The 27,636-nt window shown below is 37.8% G+C and overlaps 1 protein-coding gene and 1 non-coding gene across 3 annotated transcripts in view; both read right to left on the bottom strand.

Annotated features, from left to right (window-relative positions):
* Positions 1–2,754, bottom strand: part of BTBD7 (BTB domain containing 7) — a 51,267-nt gene extending 48,513 nt beyond the window's left edge. For both annotated transcript variants that reach the window (XM_034642034.1, XM_034642035.1), the window contains exons 1-2: positions 2,567–2,754; positions 753–1,832 (exon numbers count right to left, since the gene is read on the bottom strand). In XM_034642034.1, the coding sequence (XP_034497925.1) occupies positions 753–1,832; positions 2,567–2,648 (1,162 nt within the window). In that variant the 5' untranslated portion in view covers positions 2,649–2,754. The remainder of the gene's footprint in view (positions 1–752; positions 1,833–2,566) is intronic.
* A 21,492-nt stretch (positions 2,755–24,246) lies between these two features.
* LOC117796254 lies at positions 24,247–24,351 on the bottom strand. The gene has a single exon (XR_004620618.1). It is a non-coding gene; the product is annotated as a U6 spliceosomal RNA (small nuclear RNA).
* Positions 24,352–27,636: the final 3,285 nt, after the last annotated feature.

Genomic DNA, 27,636 nt, shown 5'->3' on the forward strand with positions numbered 1-27,636 from the left:
AGTCTCTTTCCAGCTCTGAAATGTTAAGATTCTAATGTTTACCAATAGATACGTAATTCTTTTAATGTTACCTTCATGTATTCATTTGCCTATAACCCAAAAAATGTGCTTTCCTGACCTAAAAGTTTTAGTTTAAATGAAGAAGGCTCACGAGTCTAGCTCTGTGTCTTATACACTGTAGGCTGTTGCTGGATGTACAAGTTGACTTTGAAAAGATACAGAATATTTAAAAATTTAAGTCAGAAACTCTGCCTAATTCTTTGATTCAAATAAACTTGTATCCAAATGTGACTATTTTCATTTCTGGAATGAATTTTCATTCTTTCTCTAAACATTCAAACATCAATAAGTTACTGAGTATAAAAATGAGACTCTAAGTTATCCCAGGAGTCCTAGATCAAGAATAACCATGAAATCTGGGAAACAAGGGGAGTTCAAAGCTTGGGTGGCGACAGGGTACAGATGGTAGTTATATATTCCCACACCTATCGTCTTACATTAGGGAATTAAGAGCCTCACCTCTCATCTATTGCTCTTAGTCACTAGTTTTGAATGCTTGGTTTTAGTACTAAATGAACACCCACACTAATACTGACCCTCAATTCTTTCTCAGATTCCTTAACTATAGATTCAAAATAACTGACCCAGACACATCCCAAACAGTGAAATCATGGAACATATTGGCTGTGTTTTCAATCTGGAAGACAAAGATGTAATTCTAGAAATCAAAATTAAAAACCAGAATTTCATACCTTGTGCAAGCATGTTAAATTCCAAGAACAGTGCTATGTGGTAAAGTTCCATGGCTTCTTCTGCCCTGGTCATGTTTGGCTTCCCTGCGACGAGAGCCTGAACTTCACTGAGACTCCCCACCGAGGGGTTACAGTGCAAAACGGAGAGGTCCACCACATCAGTATACATACAGTGTAATATAACTTTAGCATATTTTTTTGGTATAATGGACTCATCTAATATAATTCTTGTGGGAGTCCTCAAAGTTCGGTCTGTGATTTCTTCACCAGTCCGTATCCTCCTTTGTAATAAATTCCGAAAAAATGGGGACCGTGCTGAAATAATAGCCTTGTGAGCTTTGAGCTCTTCATCTAAACAGTTCTGATTTCCACCAAAAGCTTCAACCAGTTCAGAGTCTGAAGAAAAACTAAGGACAACATCATAATAACACATGTAATCAAAAAGTCCACGCATATCTACATCAAGGGAATTCGGTGTTCCAAATTCTTCACTAAGCTGAACGAGGATATCAACATTTTGAAACCTTGAGTCCTCCATTCCAAACTCTCCTGTATAAAGGTAGTGTAGCAAAGCAGAAAACATGGGCATGTCTATACCAGCTGTATTGATGTCCATAATGATCTCTGCCCCATACTCCGGTGAGGAAGCAAGCAGTGTTTTAAAAAACGGACATCTCGCCGCCAAAATGGCACGATGAACAGGAAAACAAGTTTCTTGAAATATTAAGTCTACGTCGGTACAATACTTGTACTCATAAAGATCGGCCATATCTTTCTGCAATGTCCGAGCTTCTGGTCTAGCCAAACTGGCTTGTAGAGAAAGCTCCTTTAAGGCTGAAGTTCCCTCATATTCCTCCACTAAAGCATTAACATCTCTAACATCCCACCCAGAGAGGAGTTCTCGCATCTGCTTGGCATGATCGGCAGACCTATTAGATTTTCGACGCTTAATAAACTTCTTTTTGAGGGTGGCAAGGCCAGAGGTTCTCTTTTTTTTGTCTTGTGGTTTCTCATGGCCATGGTCAAGGCTATATAATTTTGATTCACAACCATAGCCTTGCTGAGAATAGGATGATGTCCCTAAGAAGGAAATCAAACAAATGAAAATTTGTTTCTTTGTTCTTAATGTTCATTTTCAATGTTCACTTTAACACGTATTTCATGCTAAAAATTTTTACAAACAGACATTCCTGAACCATTCGAATAAAACTGACTTTTGTTTCTATAAAGGAAGTTATTAAAAAGTTCAAATAATTTACTTCCATATTAAATAAGGAATAGAGACTAACAGAGCAGATTATTCCTTACTTGACAAAATGCTTTTGGTTCTCTGGTTATCAAAAACCAGATATCACAGATTTTAATAAAGGACTTTTAGGAAATGAGAGTTAAGAGATTTATAATTTAAGAATACTATATGTATATAATAGTGAAAAAAAATTTTCTTCTTCTTCTTCTTCACTACACCAAGGCTGCCTTGCACTGGGGAAAATAAATGGACCAGGACGCAGGAAGTTTGTATTTTACTATTTTTACGCCCATGGAGATTGCCAGGTTTCTGAGGGCAACTGACAATTATGGTTAAGACACCAAAGAAAAGATCAACGGTGTTACAGCAGCTTGGTCAGGATAAAAATCATACAAGACAGATTTACATTTGTTAGGAAAAAACCTGGATGTTGCAGAATTATTATCTATAATCTATAATAACCTTTTCCAAGTTCAATTCTCTTTTCATCCAAAAAGACCACTGAAAACACAATTCTATTTATATCCGCAAAAGAAAAGGAAATCAGAAAAACTGAAATAGTTACCTATGAAAGTCTGTTGGGCTTGAGAATTCCCCCCTACCCTCGGGGAACATGAATGAGGATAGTTAGATGCATTAGCACCCATTTTCTTCAATCACTCAGGCATTCCATCTGCTGGTTCTTCAGAGTGTAATCCCAGAGGCCTTTACGAACTTTCAACCCTGGATCCAGCAGCCTCTTTTCATCCATTTCTTGATATGAAACAAAAATAATTTTATTCATTTTTTCAAAAGTATCTCAAATTGCACAGTAAAAAAAAAGGAAGCTAGTGAAAACTGCTTCTATTTGCAAATGACATGCTGTCAAATTCACATGTAAAAATTTCAGAAAATGTAAACAAATAGTTAAACTTGAATTATGAATCAGTGGTAGCTGCAATTCTGAGCCATAAAATGTACCAATTATATACTTTCTAAGGCAGTGAAAAGTAACAAATCAGACTAATTTAAATATATAATTATGGAAAGAGTATTTCAAATTACAGGGAAAAGTATTTAGAGACTAAAAAATTTTTCAATTTTTTTTCTTATACTTTAGAGGCAACCATCAGTCATTATAATCTAACATCTAAGCAATTTATAAACATTGAAGAGGCTGGTATTAGAGGTGGTGCTCCTCATAAAGTCCTGAAATAAAAATACTGCTTTCTATTACCTGATATTATGACTTAACATGGACAGGACAGTACCAGTAAGAGATAATTTTAACAATTATAGAAAAAATCCCCACCATGGAACCTTAACTTTCAGAGCTGCCAGCAGAAGCCATATGCACAAAGAGAAGACACTCTAAGATTAGAGAACAGGGTTAATAGGAATACTGTATCTGCATAGCATCTGGATATATAAAATCTATGTGACTAAAAGGGATCATGGTTTAAGAGAGAACACAATTTAAAAATCCATTACCGGAATTGTTACAAAACCAACCAGGAGGCAATCTAGCCTCCTAATGAAGGATGAAGCGTTTTAAGAAATAGTAGTTAAACACACACACGCAATATCACAAAAAAATCTGCTAGAAAACAGAACTGTGTCAAGATTTTTGGAATTTATTTTCATCTCTGTTGCTGACACAGCATAACCTTAGGAATTCAAGTTTAAGAAAATCACTGTTAACATCTGTCCTTCCTTCAATCTTTTTCCACTATATACATGAGAATTTAAGCACAGGACGATCTACTGATAGTGGTCAAGACTGGGAAACCTTTTATAAACTGGATATGACACAAAGTGGTAGTAGCTTCAATCAAATCATACACTCACACAAGCAAATTTCTTAGCTGAATTCACCTACCTACCAAGGAAAACACAGCATGTTAGACTTTTTATTCTGGGTGCCTGCTACTGAAGTCAGAAAGGCTATGGGTAGACAGGGATTTGACAGAGCATTCTGTAAGAACTAGGCAGCAAGGAACCCAAAGAGTTTAATATACTGACTTTTTTGTAAACATTAAATGGTCAAGAAAATTACTTCTTCCAGCAAAGTCAGTTTTTTTAAAGTTTGATGCTTAACATAAGTAAATTCAGTTTTCTATTCTTAAATATTAGAAATGTAGAAAAGGCTGCTTTTTTGGATAGTTAATTTTGAACACGGTCAATTAAAAAATTTTTTTTTCAAGATTTTATTTATTTGACAGAGAGAGAGACAGCCAGCGAGAGAGGGAACACAAGCAAGGCGAGTGGGAGAGGAAGAAATAGGCTCCCAGCGGAGGAGCCCGATGCAGGGCTCGATCCCAGGACCCGGGGATCATGGCCTGAGCCGAAGGCAGACGCTTAACGACTGAGCCCACCCAGGTGCCCCAGTTTAAAAAATTTATCATTGACGTATAGTTGACATTAAATGTTGTCAATTCTTATAAAATGGAAATTAAATCTGCCTGTGTTAATTTCAGTTCAAACTTAAGAAACAGTAAGTCTAATAAATCTTAGTTTTCAAACTGAGCTCCTTAAAAGCTTTAAGGTTCTATCAGGTACTTTTAGAGGTTCTTTAGAAAAAACTAGGGTCCTGGAAGCCAAGTTTGTGGCCTCATTTATAGGTCAAATCCTTTTCCCACTGAAGATTTTAGTTAAAACACAAAAACAGCACAGAGAATTCTTTTTCAAATTTTAAATATATTAAGAAGAATGCAGAATAAAAATATTATGCAGGGGCGCCTGGGTGGCACAGCGGTTAAGCGTCTGCCTTCAGCTCAGGGCGTGATCCCAGCGTTATGGGATCGAGCCCCACATCAGGCTCTTCCACTATGAGCCTGCTTCTTCCTCTCCCACTCCCCCTGCTTGTGTTCCCTCTCTCGCTGACTGTCTCTATCTCTGTCGAATAAATAAATAAAATCTTTAAAAAAAAAATATTATGCAAAATAAAAGCCTTTACCAAAATGAGAGGGAAAAAAATATAAAAAAGATGAGGTTTGAGTCTGGAAATAATGGATGGTAAAGTGTCCCTCCTACAGTAGGTCTCTTCTCACTTCCTTCTCTGCTCATTCTTAAAGTTACATATTGCTTCATTCATTTTGTTTGCATTTATTTATTTATTTATGAAAGAGAGAGAGTGTGTGTGTGCACATGAGCAGGGGGAAGGAGAGACAGAATCTCCAACAGACTCCCTGCTGAGCATGGAGCCCGACTGCTTCATTCATGTTGTTTGCATGCATTTATTTATGTATGTATGTATGTATGTATGAAAGAGAGAGAGAGTGTGTGTGTGCACATGAGCAGGGGGAAGGAGAGAGAATCTCCAACAGACTCCCTGCTGAGCATGGAGCCCGACATGGGGCTTGATCTCATGACCCTGATATCATAACCTGAGCCAAATCAAGAGTAGAACACTTAACCAACTAAGCCAACCAGGTGCCCCTGTTTGCTTTTTAATTTTTAAAGACTGCAGAGCAAACTCACTAACATGGCACAAAGTATACTGCTGAAACAAAACAAGATTGGTGCCATGTTTCCAAATGCAGAAAAACCAGGGTCCACAGTAGTGGACAGAGTTCCTACTCTAATTTTGTCACATTGTAACAAAGTGTGCACATACACATAGGAGAATTATTTTCATCTGAGAATTCTGCAAGATTCGTAGGGACACAAAACACTGTTACCTGGTCTGTCTGAAATTTAAAAGATGTCAAAAATGCCTTTTTTTCTTTTTCCTTTCTTCTTTTTTTAAAAAGCTCAATTTTATAGTGAGCATAATGAGACATTCTAAAGCAAACATACAAAAGTTACAAAATACCATCAGCCCCACTGGAGACACAAGACCACCTAGCAAGCACTAGGGAAGTCAAAGGCTGAGATAAAGATGCCTGGCCAACTGCCACTGTAATTAGCACCACAGGAACATCTGGGGTCTCACCCTGGAGAGGTGACTTGAAATAAAATGTCTTTGGGACTTAGGGACAGAGTCTCTTCCTGGTAGCTCCTAGTCAATGGGAATCTCCTTCAAGATGAACTGATTTGGGCAACATTCATATTTCCTACTGGAACTCTAATACTAAAATAAACAGACGTCTTGGAAAGACTTAATGGGAGAGATTTTTCAGAATCAGATATAACTCTTAAGTCCACCTCGTACCCCCAGTTTCAAATCCTGGGGGTAATCCTGACTGTGCAATTATAGTACTAAAACCCTATTTCTCAAAATTCTCAGGGAACAATTTTATTTATTAAGTAACCCTATGCCATATGGAATGCAGTATTATGTTATTTAGTTCTTATTCTAACCCATAGCCTTTAGATGCTGGAAATGAGAGTAAGTCACAGTTAAAACTCTTAGGGATGTTTTCATTCTAGGCGAGCTTTGTCTCCTATATAAAACAGGATGAAAACTAATTTTTGGATATGGCAGGAAAAGAAAGGAAAAGAAAGGGCCCACAGGATGCAAATGGCCCTGGAAAACTGATAAATCCTTTTCCTAGAATCATCATTCTGGGGGAGCTTCCTCTGTTAATAGTCATTATGACCAATCTCAATCAAATGATCTAACCTGCTTAAAACAAGCTTGGGTGACGGCAGCAGACCCAACTGAAGGGGAAAAATGATACTGAAAGCAACAGAATTAACAATCCCATGAGAATATTTTTAGGAAATAAAAATCTCTGCCTTCCAAAAAACCCTAGATTGGCATTTCCAAAGAGTTTTCCCAAAGTTTGGAAAACACAGGATTAAACAAAAACTCGGTGTGAAGTAAAGAGTGCTAAGGTGCACTGTGAACCTCCAGGAGGAAGTATTCAGCCCCTTTGCCCCACAGAGCATTAAAGGAATGTGCTTCCATGACACACTTTGGCAAACCTTGACCTTTGCCATAAAAACACTTTTTACTGCTTTATGCGGTAGAGCGAACAATGGGCATCAAGTGACCTGGGATGGAGTACTCCCATCACTAATGTACCACTTACATGGGACAAGTCACATTTAACTTCTATGAATCTCTGAAACTGAGATGCATGGGTCTCAGCGTCCATAAAATAAAGTTGATACAGAGTACCTAAAATTCATTGAAGTTGTATGACTTATTAGTTTGGAAAATGAGGACGGGGAAGGGAGTTAATTCTATACTAAACGTTAGTGTACAGAGGGGAAAAAAGGCAATTGGATTATGGGTTTTAAACACGTTTTTCCTCCTTAGTCTGATTATTAGCTATGGTTATAGAAGACTAGGAATGTGAGGCACATGTGAATATGAAAAACAATTCATAATGAAAGAGAAATGCAGAACTATGGTAATCCCTCACTCCTGTCAAATCTAAGGTGACCATATAATGTACCATCACACCAGAATGCTTGAGAGTGAAAAGGGGTACAACCCAGATGAGATGCCAGAACATACATAGCCCAGGGCTAGTGGGGCCAAGCGGGATGAATGACCACTACTACAGCCAAATCTCACACTTCCAGAGCTAGAAATAGGACAAAGGTTAAAAAAACAAAAACAAAACAAAACAAAACAAAACCTCCTAAAACCTAAGTTAGAATAGTAAGACTTATGTCCACTGCATTCCCCAAGCATATTTTACCTAACATAACAACTCACATTTATTGAGGTTTTACTATGTTCCAGACTCTGTTCCTAGAACTTCACATGTACTAACCCATGTAATTCTCCCAGTAACTTTTTACCAATGAGGCTTGGAGGTTAATAACTTGCCCAAGGTCTCAGAGATATTAGTGAAAGAGCCAGGATTACTTTGTAAATCTTCAATTCTATCCTTGGATACATTTTAAGAACAACAAAAACAAAACAAAAGGCAACTGTGAACAGTTAAGTCAGAAGCAGAAGCAGCAGTAGACCCATGCTGCTTGACGATCTCTCCAAAAAGGTGAGACCAGACTGGGAGTTCAGAAAGCCACCAACCAGGCTTATATGTGTGTTCTGGGGCCATCTAACACAGAGGTAGGTGACCTTCACGTGGAACTACAAACCCCACTTGTTCCAATGACAAAGAACAACAGTGTTTATAATAGCAGCTTATTAAAGAAAGGCAAAATTATGTTCCATTGAACATATTTATTAAGACAGAGAAGCCAGAGTGATGGAGCTAGAAAGGGCCTTCAAATTTCTTTTGGTCAACCTTGTGTTTGAAAGTGAATTATAACCTCATGGAATGGGAGAAAATATTTGCATATCATACACTGATAAGAGATTAATATCCAGAATACATGGAGAATTCCTACAACTCAACAACCAAAAAAAACAAACTGATTAAAAAATGGGAAAACATCTTACATAGACATTTCTCCAAAGAAGATATATGGATCGCCTGATAAGCACATGAAAACACATCACTAATCATCCAGGAAATGCAAATCAAAACCACAATGAGATACCACCTCACTATTAGGATGGCAATTGTCTATAAAACAGAAAATAAGTGTTGGAAAGGATGGAGAAATTGGAACTTTTGTGTACACTTGGTGGGAATATAAAGCGGTATGCTATGGAAATAGCCACTGTGAAAAACAGCATGGAGGTTCCTCAAAAAAATTAAAATCAGATTTATCATATGATATAGCAGTTTCACTTCTGGCTACACACCCAAAAGAACTGAAAGCAGCGTTTTAAGACACGTACACCAATGTTCACAGTAGCATTATTTCCGGTAGTTACAATGTAGAAGCAACCCAAAAGTCCATAAACAAATGGATGAATAGGCAAAACGTGGTATATACATATGATGGAATATTATTCAGCAGATGAATAAGCAAAGTGTGGTATGTACATACAGTATTATTCAGCCTTAAACTAAAAAGGAAGGAAATTCTGATATACGCTTCAAAAACCGTGAAGACATTATGCTAAGTGAAATAAGTCAGTTACAAAAAGACAGATATTCTATGATTCCCTTTATATGAGGCACTCAGAGTAGTCAAAATCATAGAGACATAAGTAGAATGATAGTTGTCAGGGGCTGGGAGGAGGAAGAGTATGGGGAGCCAGTGTTTAAAGGGTATGGAGTTTGAGTTGGGGAAGATGAAAGAGTTCTGGAGACAGATGGTGGTGATGGTTATACAATACAAACACGTGATATCACTGAACGTACAGTTAAAAATGGTCAGGATGGTAAATTTTATAGGTTTATAAAATGTATATATGTATAATAGGTATACATATTCTACCACAATTAAAAAAAATAATTATAAACATTGCCATCAAAAAACTACTGTCATCAGGGGCGCCTGGGTGGCAGAGTGGTTAAGCGTCTGCCTTCAGCTCAGGGCGTGATCCCGGCGTTCCAGGATCGCCCCACGTCAGGCTCTTCCGCTATGAGCCTGCTTCTTCCTCTCCCACTCCCCCTGCTTGTGTTCCCTCTCTCACTGGCTGTCTCTATCTCTGTTGAATAAATAAATAAAATCTTTAAAAAAAAAAAAATTTAAAAAAATNCTCCCCCTGCTTGTGTTCCCTCTCTCGCTGGCTGTCTCTATCTCTGTTGAATAAATAAAAAAAAACTTTAAAAAAAAAAAAATTTAAAAAAAAAAAAAAAAAAAAAACTACTGTCATCAAAAAACATATACTTTTGAAGCTTTATGGCTAAGGTTCAAAATGGACTTATCTAAGGAAATTTCTTTTTCAGGTAAAGTAAAATAGATTAGTTATTATTCTATTTCTCTTCAAGCATCAGAGAATTCATTTGAAAAAAATTTAGGCAAACTCCTTCCATTTCAGGAATGTCTCATTGTATCAACCATGAGTAAAATACATACAAATATTTCAATGTCAAATGAAATAAGCAGTATTTCATAAAATTATAATATTTGCCAGAAATAATGTAGTACACTTTAATTTGTATATTAAGAAAAAATATTGCACTTTTTAAATTTACACATTTCTGATTTTAAATTGCATCATGAAAAATTTCAAAAATATGCAAAAGGTTATGCTATACTGAGCCCTCAAGCCTGTATTACTAAGATCCCAGAATTATCTAAATTGTTTTGGCTTATATTTAAATGCTTAAATTTGATATGGAAGGCTTATGGCTAGAATTTAAATGTTTGTTATAAGCTTCTTATAGAAATAAAAATCTGAAGAGATATATGTACACCATGATTATAATTATCCTAACTACTGACTACTGACTATCAGCCAGCCAGTCTTAAGCAGTGTACATGAATTAATTCTTTAAATTTCTCAATCATGTGAGGTGTAGGTCTATTATTATTCCCACTTTGCACAAGGAAAGACTGGGAGGTTAGGAATATGAGGCATGGAAGGCTTAGTTACTTACCCAATGTCACAGAGCTGTTAAGTTGCAGAACCAAGCTTGGCATTCAGGCTCTTGTATCTATGAATGATGTTATCTTTGCAAGTTTTTTCCCCCTAAATGTTTGAAGGAAAAATTTCCAGAGCAGACAAATATAGTTCTATTCCAGAAATGGGAAGTGAGTACACACCTGAGAGTGTTACTTTTGGCACTTAAAAGGCTCTCTCATATAAAAAAAAAAAAAAAAAAAAAAAGACAACTGAAAGGGTAGCTTATGAAAGCAAAGCAAAAGTACCTTTCTGAATACTTATAGCTAGACTGTGTGTTCCTTGATGGCAGGACGACACTTGTTTTTTTTTTTTTTTAATTTTTATTTATTTATTTATTTTTATTTGTTTTTTTATTTTTTAAACATTTTATTTATTTATTTGACAGAGATAGAGACAGCCAGCGAGAGAGGGAACACAAGCAGGGAGAGTGGGAGAGGAAGAAGCAGGCTCATAGCGGAGGAGCCTGATGTGGGGCTTGATCCCATAACGCCGGGATCACGCCCTGGGCCGAAGGCAGACGCCTAACCACCGTGCCACCCAGGCGCCCCAGGACGACACTTGTTTATGCTTGATCAACCATCCACCCACCCATCCAATTCTGAGCACCTGCTGTGTGCAAGGCACTTTAGATACGCCCTGGGAATACAGCAGTGATTACACACTGAATAGGAGGATTTCCTAGTTTAGAGCCAGACCTTCAAGAATTAATAGGAGTGCATCAAGTAAAAAAGGAAAGGTCATTCAAGGTAGAAAAGAAGGGATGAATAAATAGGAATAACTCCAGTCCCAGTCAGTGTCCTACTCCCAGTTCTCACAGCCCCATACCTCTATTATCTGCTAATAATGCAGCATAATTACATTTCCACCGAACTATACGCTTCCCAAGGGTATGCACTCAGCTGCTTTATCTTTTTTACCATCCACCACAGAACACAAAGTAGACACAACATTCGAGTGAATAAATGTTAACTATTACCATTAACACTGATAGCGTCTAAGGCCTAAGAAGTACATATGTTTAAGTGTATGGGTAGGAGTTGGATCAAAAAGCCTCAAATTCCACACTAAAGTGTTGAGCCTTTATTCGGAACACAAGGGGGAACTACTGGAACAAAGCATAGAATAGGAGGAAGGAAGCACACTTACATTTGTTTTAGAACATTACTAGAAGATCTGAAGGCAGAAGATACTGGATGCAGGAAGACTTATTAGAGCATTCTTGCTGTAGTCCTGAAAGTGTTAATAAGGATCTGACTTTCCTAATCCCTAAAATGAGGACACCATCACCCACTTCACATTAAGAATTAAATAAGATAAAATGGACTGACAGTGGAAAGCAGAAGTAGCCCATCATAAGGGTTTTCGTGAGGGGCCTCATCTTGTGCCAGGTCCGACCTGGCCTGAACGAGATACATCTTAGAGATGTTGAGGTATTTTGAAATACTCAGTTTCTAGGTATTTAAACCTGAGGCCAATTCCTGAAAGGAGGTGGGTAAAGGACCCCTGTGGCTGCACAGTGAAGGTGTGAATAAGCAAATTACTCTGCATCCTTTACCTCAGAGCTCCCATTTAAAATGCTTCATCCAGACCTCAAAACCTCAGAATAAGAGCCTCCTGAATGGAAAAACGGGAATACGGGGCTGAAAAAGTTTGGAAGCCTGACTCTCAGCTCCTGGGCTTTTGCTTATCCCCCTTGTCTGGGCCTCTGGCAGCAGTAACTGAGACCTGCTGGGGCAGCCTGGGCTAGAGTAGTGACAACTACAGCAACCACAGCGGGAGCTGTGTAGCCCCACCCATCCCTGACACCCAAGGCTTTGCTGCCTTCTAGCAGCTATATCCCCCAAACTGAGGTAGCTCTCAAAGGAATGAGAAAGGTTTTCTCCAACAGCTAGGAAAAAGGGCCTATATGCCAAGGGTGGAAATGATTATGAGGCCCTCCACAACAGATTACGGAACTGCCCCATCAACTGTCTTATAAGATAATGGTGCCATTAGAACTTTTGTGTTCATGACAGGAAGACTAGTTTTGAGCCATGCACACAATATTTGAGTGAATGAATAAAATCGATGTTCTTATCGGTGACAACTGTTTTTACTGTTAGCTTAGTTGTGTATAAAAAAGTAGTTCTGAATGATTCAGGGAAGGCAATGAGAAATCTGAGTCTAGATTTGAGTTTACAAAGGATTTGCAGAGAGAAACAGAACTGAAACCAGACAATATATTCAAAGCAACTGAATTTAAAGGAAAAACAAGGAATTTCTCATAATCTACACTCAAAGCCAAAAACTCACATTTTCTGAAAACCAACTTACGAAAATGTTAAACAAAAAAAATACAAGGATGTACTTCTTCTTCATGAGTTTCTGCAGGCTCCACTGGTAGACTTGGAGAGATACGAAAACATGCTGAGTGAGCCTGACAGTAAGCCTGCACAGGGGAGCAGAATACAAAACAAAACAGGAACATGAGTACAAACACTCAAAGGTATCCTTATCCAAGGCCGTCTTCTTAAGGACATCAAATTCCAAACTACCAGATCATCAAGGAAATAGTCATGCAAATGGTCCCATGAATTATTCAAGTTGTTATAAATGGGAAGATAATAATAGTTTAGAAGTTATCGATAATTCTGTACTAAAATTTTATTTTTAGACTAAGAGACTAAGAGAGCCCAAATAAATATGGGAGAAAACCCCATTACTTTAAATTTTCAGTGAAAAGGGATAGCAAGCTATCTATAATGGGGCATTAGCCTTAATAAGGGCCACTTGTTGGCATGACAAATGAAGAATGTTCCTCCTAAATTTCTTCCGAAGTCTATAGTTAGAAAGAATCTTGTATACAGAGGTGCTAGTGAAAGAAGTGGATTTGATGATGAACAAGTTTTGAGAAATGTCAGCTAGGAAGGACTCTAGAAGAGACATCGACAAGGCCTCTTAGGTAAAACAAGAAGTAAAAAATTAGACAAAACTCTCAGCCTCATAACGATTAGTAGAGGCCTTTCTTAGAACTACAATAAAAATTTTTCCTATCTCCTTCCTCAACCCCACAGCTCATCCTGTGCTACCCACTTGCTGTAGCAGAAACACAGGAAGAGGATACTGCAGTCCAGATATATAAGACTGAAACAGATATTCTAGGTCCTGTTTATGCAATGTAGGTCTGCATGTTAAAACACTATTTTGCTTTTGTTTAGGATTATCTATAATAAAAAATTAAGATAAACCCTATGAAGCCCTTATCATAGAACAGAGCACAAAATTGGTGAGGGGATGTTGGGAAGGAAGAAGGGAATGATGATGATGTCTCTACCCTGCATGACTGGGTGGTCTGCATTCTGTTCAGGTTCATGATCCCGGGGCCCTGGAATCAAGCCCTGCGTCGTTGGGCTCCCTGTTCAGCGGGGAGTCTTCTCTTCTCTCTGCCCCTCACCCTTCTTTCATGCTCTCTCACTCTCTAACAAATAATCTTTTTAAAAAATTAATAAAAATAAATGTTACATAAGGAAAGACTAATTTTTAATCATTTTTTAAGCTTTTCAATCCAAAAATTGTTTCTCAGGATCTGCTGGGCACAGTCTAAGCCTCATAGAAGAGTGTGATTTAAAAACTGCACTAGTATTTGGGATAAAAAAAAAAAAAAGACCCCTGAATCACAGAATACATATAGCCTTAAATATGATATTCTGTTGAGATGTTTCAAAATACACAAACAATAAAGTAATTATTTGAAAAACCCACACTGATTCCTCAAAAAATTAAACACAGAATTACCATATAATCCAGCAATTTCACTTCTGGGTATTAAAAAAATGAAAACAAGGACTCAAACAGCTACTTGTATTCCCATCTTCATAACAACATTATTCACAATAGCCAAAAGGTGGAAGCAAACTAAGTGTCCGTCAGACAGATAAATGGATGAACAAAATGGTATATAACATATAATTCAGCCTTTAAAAGAAAGGAAATTCTGATACAACAATGTGAATGTACTTAAAGCCACAGAACTGTACACTTAAAGCCAGTTAAAATAGTAAATGTTATGATATAATATATAATTTTTTAAAGCACAATTTAAAAAAAAAGATTTTGTTTATTTGAGAGAGAGAGCACAAGCGAGGGAGAAGGAGAGGGAGAAGCAGGCTCCCTGCCGAGCAGAGAGCCCGACATGGGGCTCTGGGGCTCGATCCCAGGACCCTGGGATCACGACCTGAGCTGAGGGCAGATTCTTAAAGGACTGAGCCACCCAGGTGCCCCTTTTAACCACAATTTGAAAAGGGTAAGTGGGGAAAATCTCCATTAAAACAGACAGGAAAGCAATGTCTTTCCTTTCTTTACATTCTTTTAATGAGTATAGTGGGAGTATCTTAAAAGAGGACTATATAGTTTACAAAGTGCTTTTCACACAGTAATTAATTTTATTCTCACATCAAGTCTTCAATGTAGACAGGACAGGCTTCATTCTCTGATCCCTGAATGAGGCAGGGAAGGCAGAAAGGTGAAGTGACTTATTCAAAGTAAAATATATTGTAAAACGGCAAAGCCAAAACTAGATCCTAGGCATTCTGATCTTTAATCTGTTTTGTCTCAACAAGAAAGCATCTCAAGTCTTCAGTCCTGTACCAACCTTTCCAAAGAGAACAGCCATGTCTTCTTTAAACTTCTCCATGTCTACAGCACACTGTTCTTGTTACTCAAGTCTTAAATTGCTAAAGTTTCTATTTCATCACTCAATTAAGATTAAAGAAGAGATCTTAAATTAATCTCCAGTGTTCTGCACTGTTGGTGAACAATAAAAAGTTTCTGGATTGTGGATTATACTCCATAAATATCAACCACTCTGAGTGACTATGCTTCTCTTTATTTTCACTCCTTCCTATTACTTGTTTTTTCCTCCTTGGCAGAAGATACTTTTTGCAATTTCTGTAATAAAGGAAAAAAAGTACAAAAGTAGAAAAGAATAGTAAAACAATCTCCGTCCATCACCAAGTTTCAATGATTACCGATCTGCGTCAGTCTTGTATCACTACATCCCAATTCATTCTCTACCCAATCCCTCTGGATTATTTGAAGCAAATTCCAGATAGCATATATTATTTCACTTGTAAATATTTCTTTACACATCCCTAAGAGAAAAGATGTAGAGACAACTACATTACCATTATTACATCTAAAGTAATGAACGGTAATTCCTTAATATGAACTTCCCACGCAGTGTTCACTTTCCCCAGTTGGTTTACTTTTTTTTTGTTTGTTTGACTCAGGATCCAAATAAGGTTGATACATTGTGACTGCATGACTATGTCTCTTAAATAGGTTCCTTCCCCACCCACTCTTTCCTCCCTCTGGAGATTTTTTGTTTTTGTTGTTGAAAAAATCAGATTATCTGGTAGTTTCCCACACTGTGGATTATGCCAAACGTATCACCACGATGTAGTTTAATATGTTCCTCTGGTCCCTGTAATTGCTGTAAATGATAGAATTAGTGACTTGATCAGATTCAGGATAATTTCCATATTTTTTAAAATTTATTTTGCCAAGACTGCTTCACAGATGGTGATGTGTAATTCCAACAACAGGTACAAAATGTCTACTTCTCAGTCTGTGATATTAACAGTTATCAATGATCACCATTTAGGGTCATTAATTAGGAGTTGCAACATGGTGTTATTCTATCATCCCTTCTTTATTCATTAGCTGGAAGTTTTCTGAAAGTGAAACTCATCAACTATTCACTTTTCTGATACAAAGTTTGTGTAGAAAAGGCAGAATAAATGAATGATTCCTTACTTTTATTTACTCATTTTCAAAAATTTGTTTTGAAATTTTTCAAATTTTTCAAATTTTGAATTTCCTGGCATTTTCTAATGATGATCAACAAGTTTAAAAGAATGCTATGGATTTATGGATTTAAATGTACTTGATGGGTTTCAATCCTTTGCAGTTATCCTTATTGAGGCACAGACTGTCCCACATTTGGACAGTGGAAACTTATTCAAATTGGCTCCTAAGACCTTGTAACACAATCTTACTGTCTCTGATAGCTTCTTTGCTTTCTAGGATTACATCTTATTCCAAACATATCTTGTATTTTTCTTGCCTTAGACATGGAATCAACCATCTCTCTATTTATTTTTTTAGATTTTACTTATTTGAGAGAGAGAGAGAGAGAGAGAAAGAGAACACACCAGGGGGGAGGGGCAGCAGGAGATGGAGAAGCAGTCTCCCTGCTGAGCAGGGAGCCCAACATGGGGCTCGATCCCAGGACCCTGGAATCATGACCTGGGCAGAAGGCAGATGCTTAACCAACTGAGCCACCCAGAGGCCCCTCAACCATCTCTTTAAAGAAGCTCTAATTTTTTTCAGTAGAAAATGGTATTTAGAAACCACAATCTGGGTGCTATAGGAGCTAAGTGCCTTTTTAGTACAGAGAGATAGGTAATTTTATACACACATATATAAGCATGTACATAGATACAAACAAATACATGAGTTTATACTGATGCTTCCAACTCATTTCAGATTCGTAGGGTTTTTACTTAGTCTCATTGATCCTTCATCTATTTCTCCTTTCTTACATGCCAAAACCCTATTCTCAATGCTGCCTACGTAACAGTGCATTTACTTTTATCTCAATGTATACACGCAACAGCTGAGAATTAAAATGTCAGTACTATCTGCCATCAACAACACGATAAAGAAAATCATTTTATGTTTATTTTTTGTAATTCTTTCTACCCTTAGGATATTACCCAACTCAAGATATCCTATAAATTACCATGTATGTCAGTCACTTGGAGTAGTTTACTCTGTGTATCACTAACTGGAAGAACACTTGTGAGTTTTATGTTACTTTTGATTTTTAGGCACTGAATCTTTAATTTAATTAACTGTTACATAATTCTGTAAAATATTTAGATGGGTTTAAAGTCAAAACCACAAAACAAGATATATTCAAAGAATGCTCTCCCTGTCTACTCTCAATTCATCTCTCCTTGCCCCATAGGTAACTTTATTAATACTTCTTCCCCCCCCCCCCAAATGTAAGAGTTCTTGGTCAGACTTGAAAACACTCTAAAACAGGTCCTTGGCAACCTCCAAATTATTCTTGATGACCCTGATATCCGACTGGCCATAATCTTGGGACCAGATGGGCATATAAAATGTCAACCTTACTAATACTTCTATATAATATCCCAAATACCCTCTTTTTTTAGCCACTATCCAATGACTCCCTGATAGAAGCAGTAATGAAATTAGCTAGTAACTTCCTTCTCCTATCTCTCTACTCCAGCATCTAATTTTAAGTAATATATGTTTAATCACGGTTAAACCCATGAGGCAATCAGTGAGTTTATTCTACTTTTTATATATTCTCCCCACATTTTTGATAATTAAACTTTATCTACAGAATTAAACTATTTAGTGTTAAACACTATATGTCTTTCAATCTTAGTTCCACCATTAAAAAATATATTTAATGCCCATTACCAGTTTAAAAGTATTATTCAGAATACAGGTCCACAATCCCTCATCAGGTAGAAACCTCTGGAGCTAGATATGTTCTAAAATTCAGAATTTTCCCCTCCTCTTTCTTTCTTTTCTAAGAAAGTAATACAGTATGTGGATTATTTACTGTAATTATGTAAATCCCCCTAGTTAGGTTTAGCGTAGCACCCCATAATCAAACAAATTAAAATTTTACAGTAAAGTATATTAAATATTTAAACTAAGCTATGTTAGTTTAGATCAGGTTTTATTGCCAAATGAATCCAGGTCGTATCAGTGTTTGTCATCAAATGAGTCTCCCTAAAAAATGGTTTTCAGGACTTTTGGAAATTTAAATTATAAATAAAAGAGTGTGGATCTGTAGCTAGTAGCTCAAGATCCTGTATTAAAAATAGTATTTCCCCTACCCAACCACCATGAAAAAAGTCAAGTCAGAAAACATTTTATATATATTAAATGAAGGTATCTTTTTTGGTATGGCTGACATATATGTTTTATTAAATTTCAGGTGTACAACACAGTGAGTTGACAATTCTGTACGTTACCCAATATTCACCATGATAAGTGTAGTTACCATAAGATATCTTTTAAAATGGCATTTTTCTATAAAATTCCATGGTATTACTGCAAATAGAGATTACTTGTTAGAATTTTGCTTCGGAGAATCTTATTAAGCCCATGTGGGCTTTTTCTAATATAACCTATTGTAATTCAAAACAGCTGTCAGTCCCCTGCTGATACTTTTATTTCCTATTAAAAATGCATTCTTAAAAGAATATAAAAGTACATCGCATTCCACTAATCTATGCAACATTCTCTTAAGTGTAACCATTAGAATTTCTAAACTAGAAATTGAGGGAAAGAATGCAAAGAAATGAGGAGATGAGCCTGGTTCTTAGAACTTTGGCTCATAGCTTAACTTCGCGGGGGGGGGGGGGGGGGGGGGGGGGGGGTGGCGGTAATCTGTGTTTTTGACAATAAAATGAAACTATATATTCTTAGTGTTCTCCTAGTATTTCTAGTTATGAAATACTTCTTAAATAAAATGCCTATTTTATAAATGTATATCTCACATGGTCTGAAATTTGTTATCTTTTAGCTGTTTAAATGATTTAAAAAAGATAATCTCTGAGTCATGAACAACCTAGGAATAGTCACTATGGAAATCTCATAGATCATCATTCTAAATAGGTTAAGAAAATCTAAACCAGTAACGGAATCATTAAAAGAGATATTCAATTATTAGAAATAATTTTTAAGTGAAGCTACAGTAGTCTCCCCTTATCCATGGGTTCACCTTCCGCAGTGTATATTGTCAGAAGGTAAAACAGTAGCTTAACGCTGCGCCACAATGCCTATGGTCACTCACCTCACTTCATCTCATCACACAGGCATTTATTTTATCATCTCACATCATCACCAGAAGGGTTAGTACAGTACAATAAGACATCTTGAGAGGGAGGGACCACATTCACATAACTTTTATTACATTATATTGTTAAAATTGTTCTATTATTGTTGTTGATTGTATCTTGGCCTTTTGGCTAAGATCAAGTGTATTACTGTCGTTCATCTCTTAGTGTGCCTAATTTATAAATTAAACTTCATCCCAGGTAACGAATGGTGAAGTATACTGAGACAGGAATTATAACTCTCCTTTCCATCCTTCCTCTTCTGTCAGACTTCATTGTTGAAGCATGTGACAGAACTATGACTTTGTAATTAAGGCTATAATGAGATTTCTCTGTCATAAGTTATTACTAACATTTGCTACGATTCATCTAGTTCTGCCACAAAGCTTTTTTTGCTTACCAGAAAATTCTCATGTACGGTCTCAAGCAAGCAAAAAATATTTTGGGAAAGTCTGAAGACAAGAATAATTAGGTCTTATGAAGCCCATTATGGAATTTTTCTCTAAAAAACAATTCACAAATAAATCCCAGATAAAAAAGACCTGAATACACTTTCAAAATATAGGGGAAAAAAATACACATATTATACTTGAAGTTAGTTCTGGCATTCAAATCTCCTAAAGAAGGAAGGAAGGAAGGAAGGAAGGAAGGAAGGAAGGAAGGAAGGAAGGAAGGAAATAAAGGGAAGGAAGGGAAGGAAGGGAGGGAGGAGAGAAATTGCACAGTAACAACATACAATTCATTAATGCTCCTTCCAGGACTCCAACATTAGTAAGACTTTTCATAAAATTTAAGGAACTGTGGCCAGAGGAGACTGTCAAACCTTTTTATCTAAGTGAACATTTTTAGAAAATAATTATGGACAAGCAAAGAACACTCTACATCTAGTCTAACTGATTTCTCCACTTCCCTTTAAAGACAGTAACATACTTCAAGTTTATTTAAAAATTGTTTACAAAACCCCTTTTCATGTTATTATTTCATCCTAACAACTCACTGCTGACACTGTGCTCTATCTTGTAGGCTTTGGCTCAAAGTACAAGGAGTTATGTGGAGGAATCAGACATACAAGCAAGTGATTATAGAGTGCAACAGGGCTGGAAGAGTGGGCCAAAGTACTAAGGTAGTGAGTGTATGACTACTGGTAAAGGTCATATTTGAACTGGGTCTTGAAGAATAAACATGATTGTTTCAATAAGGAGATTTTTGATTGCAAATAACTCCAAAGAAATGGCTTCAACAATAAGGAATTTATCTGTCAGGTGGAGAAGTCCCACGGAAGGGAAAGCCCCAGGACCCAGTACAGTATGTGTCTAAAATGATGTTATCATGGACCTACGTTCATTCTCTCTGATCTACCATCTTCCAGGCATGCTTCATCATCCCTTATGGTCACAAGACAGCTGCTAGTGGCAACTGGGGTCATCTATTCTCTTGTTCATATACAATAAGGGGAAAAGGTCCTCTCCCTCAGAAATAGGATGTCTCCTTCCCTTCAATCTGACTGGGACAAATAACAGTTTACAGGTAAATGCCTTTAACTGACTGGCTTGGAGTAATCAAAATCTACCCCTGGAGTGGGTGATGAATCATCTTCTCAGAGTCTCCTGGATGACAAAGAGAAAGAACTCCAAGCACTGGGATAAACACATGAAAAACAGAAGCACAGGAAACAAGAAACAACTTGGTATGGCTGGAGTGATGGGAAATCTAAGGTTGGACATGGTCTACAAACTCTCTTGAGTTTGGACTTTATCCTATAAGCAGTGGAAAGTTAACACAGGTTTTTTAAGGAGGGAGATAACATGCCCAAATTGGTTTTTTTTTTTAGAAACATAAAATGTAGTAGCAATACAGAGAATAGAGAAGGAAAGGGAGAGTGGAAGAACAAATGGCAGAGATGTGGTTGGCAGAATGTTCAATAAACAGTTCACACTGGTAAGAAAGTGGTAACAGGAAGGGAAAGAACTGAATAGCAAACACAAGATGGCAAAGCTGCTTTGTAAAATGTGCGCTCGCTCTCTCTCTCTGGACAAAAATTAACCCCCAGACAGGTTAAATGGCTTGCTTAAAATCACAAACCTATAAACAGTAGTCAGAATCTGAATGGAGGTTTGATTCCCAGTCCAATGTTCTATCTAAAAACTCCAACAATGCTCAAAAAACTTTTTTGAATCCTGTGATGTAAAGGATGCTCTATGTATTGGATTAAAGTGATTCCTATTTATTCCAAACCTAACATAATGTTCACTACATGGATTCAGTATCAATTTACATAAGAGCACATTATACATTTTTGAAGTTTCTATGTTATTTGAGATAGTATGGTGTAAAAACTCAATTTGCAATGTCAAATTTACAGACTGTCAAAATTTTAAAAATTTAAAAAAAGGTTTCTAAAAACCACTGCAGTTTGCATTAAAAGAATTCTGACCTTGTTTTGCAAATTTACTGAATATTTGAAATGCATTATAAATCTGGAGTCAACAGGCACCTGAAAAGTTTCTTCTAAGTTATGCCTCCCTTTGAAATTTTGGATTCTGATAACCAACTTCCACTATCAACTTACAAGATGTTGCCTCACTTTTAAAGACACTTGTGTTTTAGAAAAAGTCACTTGCCTGTTTCTTTTTACAGTGGTGAAGTCTGATTTTGTTTTGTTACCATTGTACCAAGACTGGGTTAACAGGGAAGATGGTTTAAAATAAAATAAAAATAAATGCTTTTCCATTAAAAAATTATAAGCAATATAGTTTTTAGCTTATTGACTTAAATCTTAAGTCTTCTGCTTCTGAATTCAATGAGTAACTGTACGGAGCACCTGTGTGCCTGGCACTATGCTAGATGCTGGGAATACAGCTGTGAACAAAATTATACTATAGTTATTCAAGCATATATTTGTATGATTATTTGATTAGTGTCAGTCTTCCCTACTAACTATAGTACTATTTTTTTTTCAGCCAAAATATGCTGCAAATGTACACAGATGATGCCTAAAACATCAACCGGACATTAACATGTTGTTTTGCCAATGATTGCAGAATTTTCCCTGTCACCAGGCTAGAGACACTCTCAGCACCCATAAAGAAACTTTTTTTTTCTTTCATTAAAACATACTTGCTAAAACACTCAGCAAACCAGGAATATAAGGAAACTATTTCAACATAATAAAGGAAAACCCACAGCTATCATCACAGTGAATGGTCAAAGATTGAAGTTTTTCCTCTAAGATCAGGACAAGGATGTATATTTTCACCACTTGTATTCAATATAATACTGGAAATCCTAGCCAGAACAATTAGGCAAGAAAAAGAAATAAAAGGCATTCAAATGAGAAGGAAGAAGTAAAATTATTTTTGTTCAAAGACATTATCTTACGTGTAGAAAATTCTAGATTACATACACACACCTCTTAGAATAAATGCTTTCAGTAAAGCTGCAGGATAAAAAGTTGACATACAAAAATGAGCTGTGTACATTAACAATGAACAATCCAACAAGAAAAGTAAGAGATCAATCCTATTTGTGATAGTATCAAAAAAATAAAATACTTAGGGATAAACTTAACCAAGGAGATGAAAGATTTTTACACTGAAAACCACAAAATGTTGTGGAAGAAATTAAAAGTACAAATAAATTGAAAGATATCTGGTGTTTATGGACTGTAAGACTTAATATGTCAATACTGCTCCAATCTATAGATTCAATGCAATCCCTATTTTAAAAATCCCAATGGCATTTTTTTTTTCAAAAATTGAAAAAATCCACCCTGGAATTCATTTGGAATCTCAAAGGACCACAACACCCCCCGCCCCGCCGCCAAACAGTCTTGAATTAGAACAACGTTGGAGGTCTCACCCTTCCAGATTTCAAAAATTACTATAAAGTCATCAAAACAATGTGATACTGGCATAAAGACAGACTCACAAACCAACAGAATAGAGAGTTCAGAAACAAACCCTTGCATGGTATAATCAAGTCATTTTCAGTACGGATGCCAAAACCATTCAATGGAAAAACACGGTCTTTTCAACAAATGGTGCTGGGAAAAACGGGATATCTGCATGCAAAGATCTAAACATAAGAGTTTTTTAGGGGGAAAGCTTCATAACTTTGGATTTGGCAATCATTTCTTGGATATAACACCAAAACATAAGCAAAAACAACAACAAAAAAACTATGTATGTTGGAATTCATCAAAATTAAAAACTTGTGCATCAAAGGCCACTCAACAGAGTGAAAAGGTAATGCATGGAATGGCACATAATACTTGCAAATCTTATATCTGATAAGGGATTGATATCCAGAATATATAAAGAATTCCTACAACCCAACAACAAAAAAGCAAACAACTGGATTAAAAAATGGTAAAAGAACTTAATTGCAGAGCGCTTGCTTGGGTGGCTCAGTCGGTTAAGCGTTTGCCTCCAGCTCAGTGCATGAACCCAGGGTCCTGGGATCCAGCCCTGCATTGCTCCGCACTGGGCTCCCTGATCCGCGGGGGGCCTGCTTCTCCCTCTCCCGCTCCCCCCACTTGTGCTCTCTCGCTTGCTCTGTCAAATAATAAAAATAAATAAAATCTTAAAAAAAAAAAGAACTTAATAGATTTTTTTTTATTAAAGATTTTTATTTATTTATTTGACAGAGAGAGAGATAGCCAGCGAGAGAAGGAACACAAGCAGGGGGAGTGGGAAAGGAAGAAGCAGGCTCCCAGCCGAGGAGCCTGATATGGGGCTGGATCCCAGAATGCTGGGATCACACCCTGAGCCGAAGGCAGACGCTTATCGACTGCGCCACCCAGGCGCCCCTCAATAGATATTTTTTAAAAGAAAATTTAATAAGAATATTACAATATGGCATGAGACATCCAGTAATTAATGGTTAATTAGTATTTGAAGAACCTGGAAAATATGCTGCCCTCAGTCACCAGTAATCAGATCCTTGAAGTATTTGTCTGTTTAATCATTTCATGTATTCATGCAAGTTCTGGACACAACGAAGTAGGCAAGACACACAACAGTCCAAACCTTCACAAATCTGTGTCTTCCTTACACAAGAGCTATGCTAATCTTCTCTGTACCATTCCAATTTTAGTATATGTGTTGCCAAAACAAGCACAGCAGATATTTCTCCAAAGAATATATACAAAAGCTGATAAGCACAAGAAGAGATCATTAAACATTAGGGAAATATAATCAAAACTACAATGGGGGTACCTGGCTGGCTCAGTTGGTGGAGCACGTGACTCGTGGTCATGAGTTGTGAGTTTGAGCCCCATGTTGGACTTAAAAAATTTTAGTTAAAAAAAAAAACAAACCTACAACAATAAACCACTTCACACCCATCTGGAGGGCTATTACCAAAATAACAGAAAACAACAAGTGTTGGTGAGAATGTGGAGAAATTGGAGTCCTTGTGCATTGCTGGTGGGGATATAAAATTTGGCGGTTATATACCCCCAAAGAAATGAAAGCATAGATTCAAAAAGACATTTGTACACTCACATTCATAACAACATTATTCATAACAGCCAAAAGGTGGAAGCAAACCAAATATCCATTGACAGATAAATGAACAAAGATGGATGTATATACATACAATGAAATAGTATTCAGCCTTAAGAATGAAGGAAATTCTGACAAATGCTACAACATGAATGAACTTTAAAAACATCATGCCAGTCACAAAAGGATAAATATTGTATGATTCCACTTACATGAGGTACCTAGAGTAGTCAAATTCATATAGACAAAAAGTAGATAATGGTTGCCAGGGGGTTGGGGGTAAGGGAAATGGGGAGTCAGCGTTTAACAGACATAGAGCTTCCAGGGGGGAAATGAAAAGTTCTAGGAATGGAAGGTGGTGATGGTTGCCCAACAATGTGGATGTACTTAATGCCACAGAACTGTATACTTAAAATCGGTTAAAATATCAAATTTTTTGTTTATATATATTTTACCACAATAAAAACAAAAACACCTGCCATGCATCCTTCTTACCGACTCTACCCTAGCCTAGGTTCTCATCTCTTCATATTAGGTAACTGCAACAGCTACTGTCAACGCTGGTACATTCCATTCTCCCCTCATTCAAACTCAACCTGTAGATCACTGACAGGTTCATCTTGCTGGTTTATCACACTAATATCTGGCTTCCAACCTTACAAAGGCTCCCCATATCTTGCCCTAGAAAATCTCCTCAATCTAGTACTCAAACCCTTCCAGACAAATATCCTTCCAACTGTGTGATATTTTCCTTACAGTCTCCCAAATTCAGTTGCCAGCTCATCCTAGTTTCCCTCCATTCCCCTCCCCCAAAGCTAATCTCCACATCATATTCTCGCTTTTCCCTCACAGAGTAACTGCTCCAGTATCTCTGTAAATCTAAACCCTCATAGGCTAGCTTAAGGCCCAAGTGTTCCAGGAAGTTCTTTAGACTCCTGAGGCCTCAATCATCTCCCTCTAACCAGAACACCTACAGCATTCTTTGTATTCATAGAATGTACTAGATTGTCTCCTAGACTCATAAGGGTACATCTTATCTTTCCTGAGGGCAAAGTCTATATATTACACTTCTTTTTTTTCTCCTCTTGCAACGAATATAATGCAACACGCAAAGCAGATTTTCAATAATCACCAGGGTAACTGAACAGAAGGTACAACTTTGATATGTAAGTTTCACCGACTAGAACATGATCAGAATCATTTGACATTATTGCAATTCTGAAGGTTAATCTGTGACACATAACAAAGAAACTGCTGTAATTCAACAAGAAAATACATGGAAACTAGGCGGTATAGCCTAGCAAACACAGGTGTTTTAACTTAAAATCAGAGTCTGATACAAAACTTGTTTAAATGCTGGTATTGGGGCACAGAACAGAACAGTTAGGCTTTGTGGGACAGAATATTGACCTATGTATGGGTTTTACTGAATGCATGCAACAATGAGCCATGCTTATAATTGGGTGAAAATATAGTTACAGGCCTATGAAAACTCTAAATGTTTTATTAAATTCAGTTTGGGAAAAAAAATCTCATCAGTTACTTGTGGTAGCTGAGGGTGTCAGAATCAGAGCGAGGCTCTTTCAACTTTACGCACAAAGACCTAGGGATGGGCACCAGTATTGGTGGTGAAGAATGCCATCAATGAAGAATAAGAGGCTCAGGAGTATAGTGAAAGGAGCTCTCTAAATGGGGGCGTAGAGAGGCCCAGATCCTAGTTTTGGCCCAATCCCCAGCCAGCTAGTTGTAGGACCCACAGCAAGTCACTCATCTCCCTGGGCCTCGTTTCTCAACTCTAAAACAAGTCATACCAGATCTCTAAAGGTTTCTCTGATTCCAAAATTGCAGGACAAGTTTAATCACAGCTTCTATTAACATGTATGATTCTCGCTATTTCAAATCTTTCTTCCACATTTCCGGAAGAAAATAATGTATTTCAACAATCTAAAAGGAATGGACACTATTCGGAGACAAAAGAGTCGGTTAGTTGAAAAAAACTAAGTAATTCTGTAAAAATGCTTATTTCCTCATGATAGTAAGATGTTTTGGCAGAAGGAACAGTTCTCTGGTAAAGATAACCAAGACTGCTTCTGTAAATTAGGCCTAATCCAGAGTATTATCTGTGCTGGTATGTGAAGGGGTGCTATTGTAGTTCAAAGCGGAAACAACACTCCCAGAGCTTCTCCAAAAAGACGGTGGGAAAGTTCTCATCCTCGGGGTAAGGCTAGTAAACAGCTGTGCAAAAGATAAGGCACTGAGAATGCACGCTTTTAGCCTTTCAAGTACTCCAAGCACAGACTCCTTTATCAAACACCGGGTATTGTCTTCCTCCCAACCTGTCAAAACGCAATTCCAGTTTGATCCCGGAACAGTAACTTACCCGGACGATCTAACTTCTCTCCCCCCCACCCCAGGGAACAGCCGTCCGCAGGCCTGTTCGCTCTCCTATTCCTGCCGGCCGTTCTCACGCCCACCCCGGGGCGGTCGCAGCTCCGCAGCCGGGTAAACACGCGCCCGAGTCTCGGGAGCGGTTTCCCGGCGTCCTGGGAGCGGCGGGTCCCGCCCCTTGGAGCCCGGAGCCGGCCGGGCCGCCGTCGCGGCCACCTCGGGCCGCTCTCCCCGCCCCGAGCGCCACACCTCGCGCCTCTACCCCCCGGACGACGGCGCACAGCCCAGTCTGTCCCTGGGAGCAAACGGGCACCGGCCAGTTCGCCACCGCCACCGCCTCAGCCCCAGACGGACGACTGCCCTGCCCGCCGGCGGCCCGGCGCCCCCCGCGGCGGCCCAGCCCCAGACCGGCGCCCCCACCTCCTAGGCACAGCCTCTTCCTTGCCGGGACGCCCCGCGCCGCGCCGGGCACAGCCTCGGCTCCCAGCCTCAGACAGACCGAGGGACACTC

The sequence above is a fragment of the Ailuropoda melanoleuca genome, chromosome 14, assembly GCF_002007445.2.
Source record: "Ailuropoda melanoleuca isolate Jingjing chromosome 14, ASM200744v2, whole genome shotgun sequence".
NCBI lineage: Eukaryota > Metazoa > Chordata > Mammalia > Carnivora > Ursidae > Ailuropoda > Ailuropoda melanoleuca.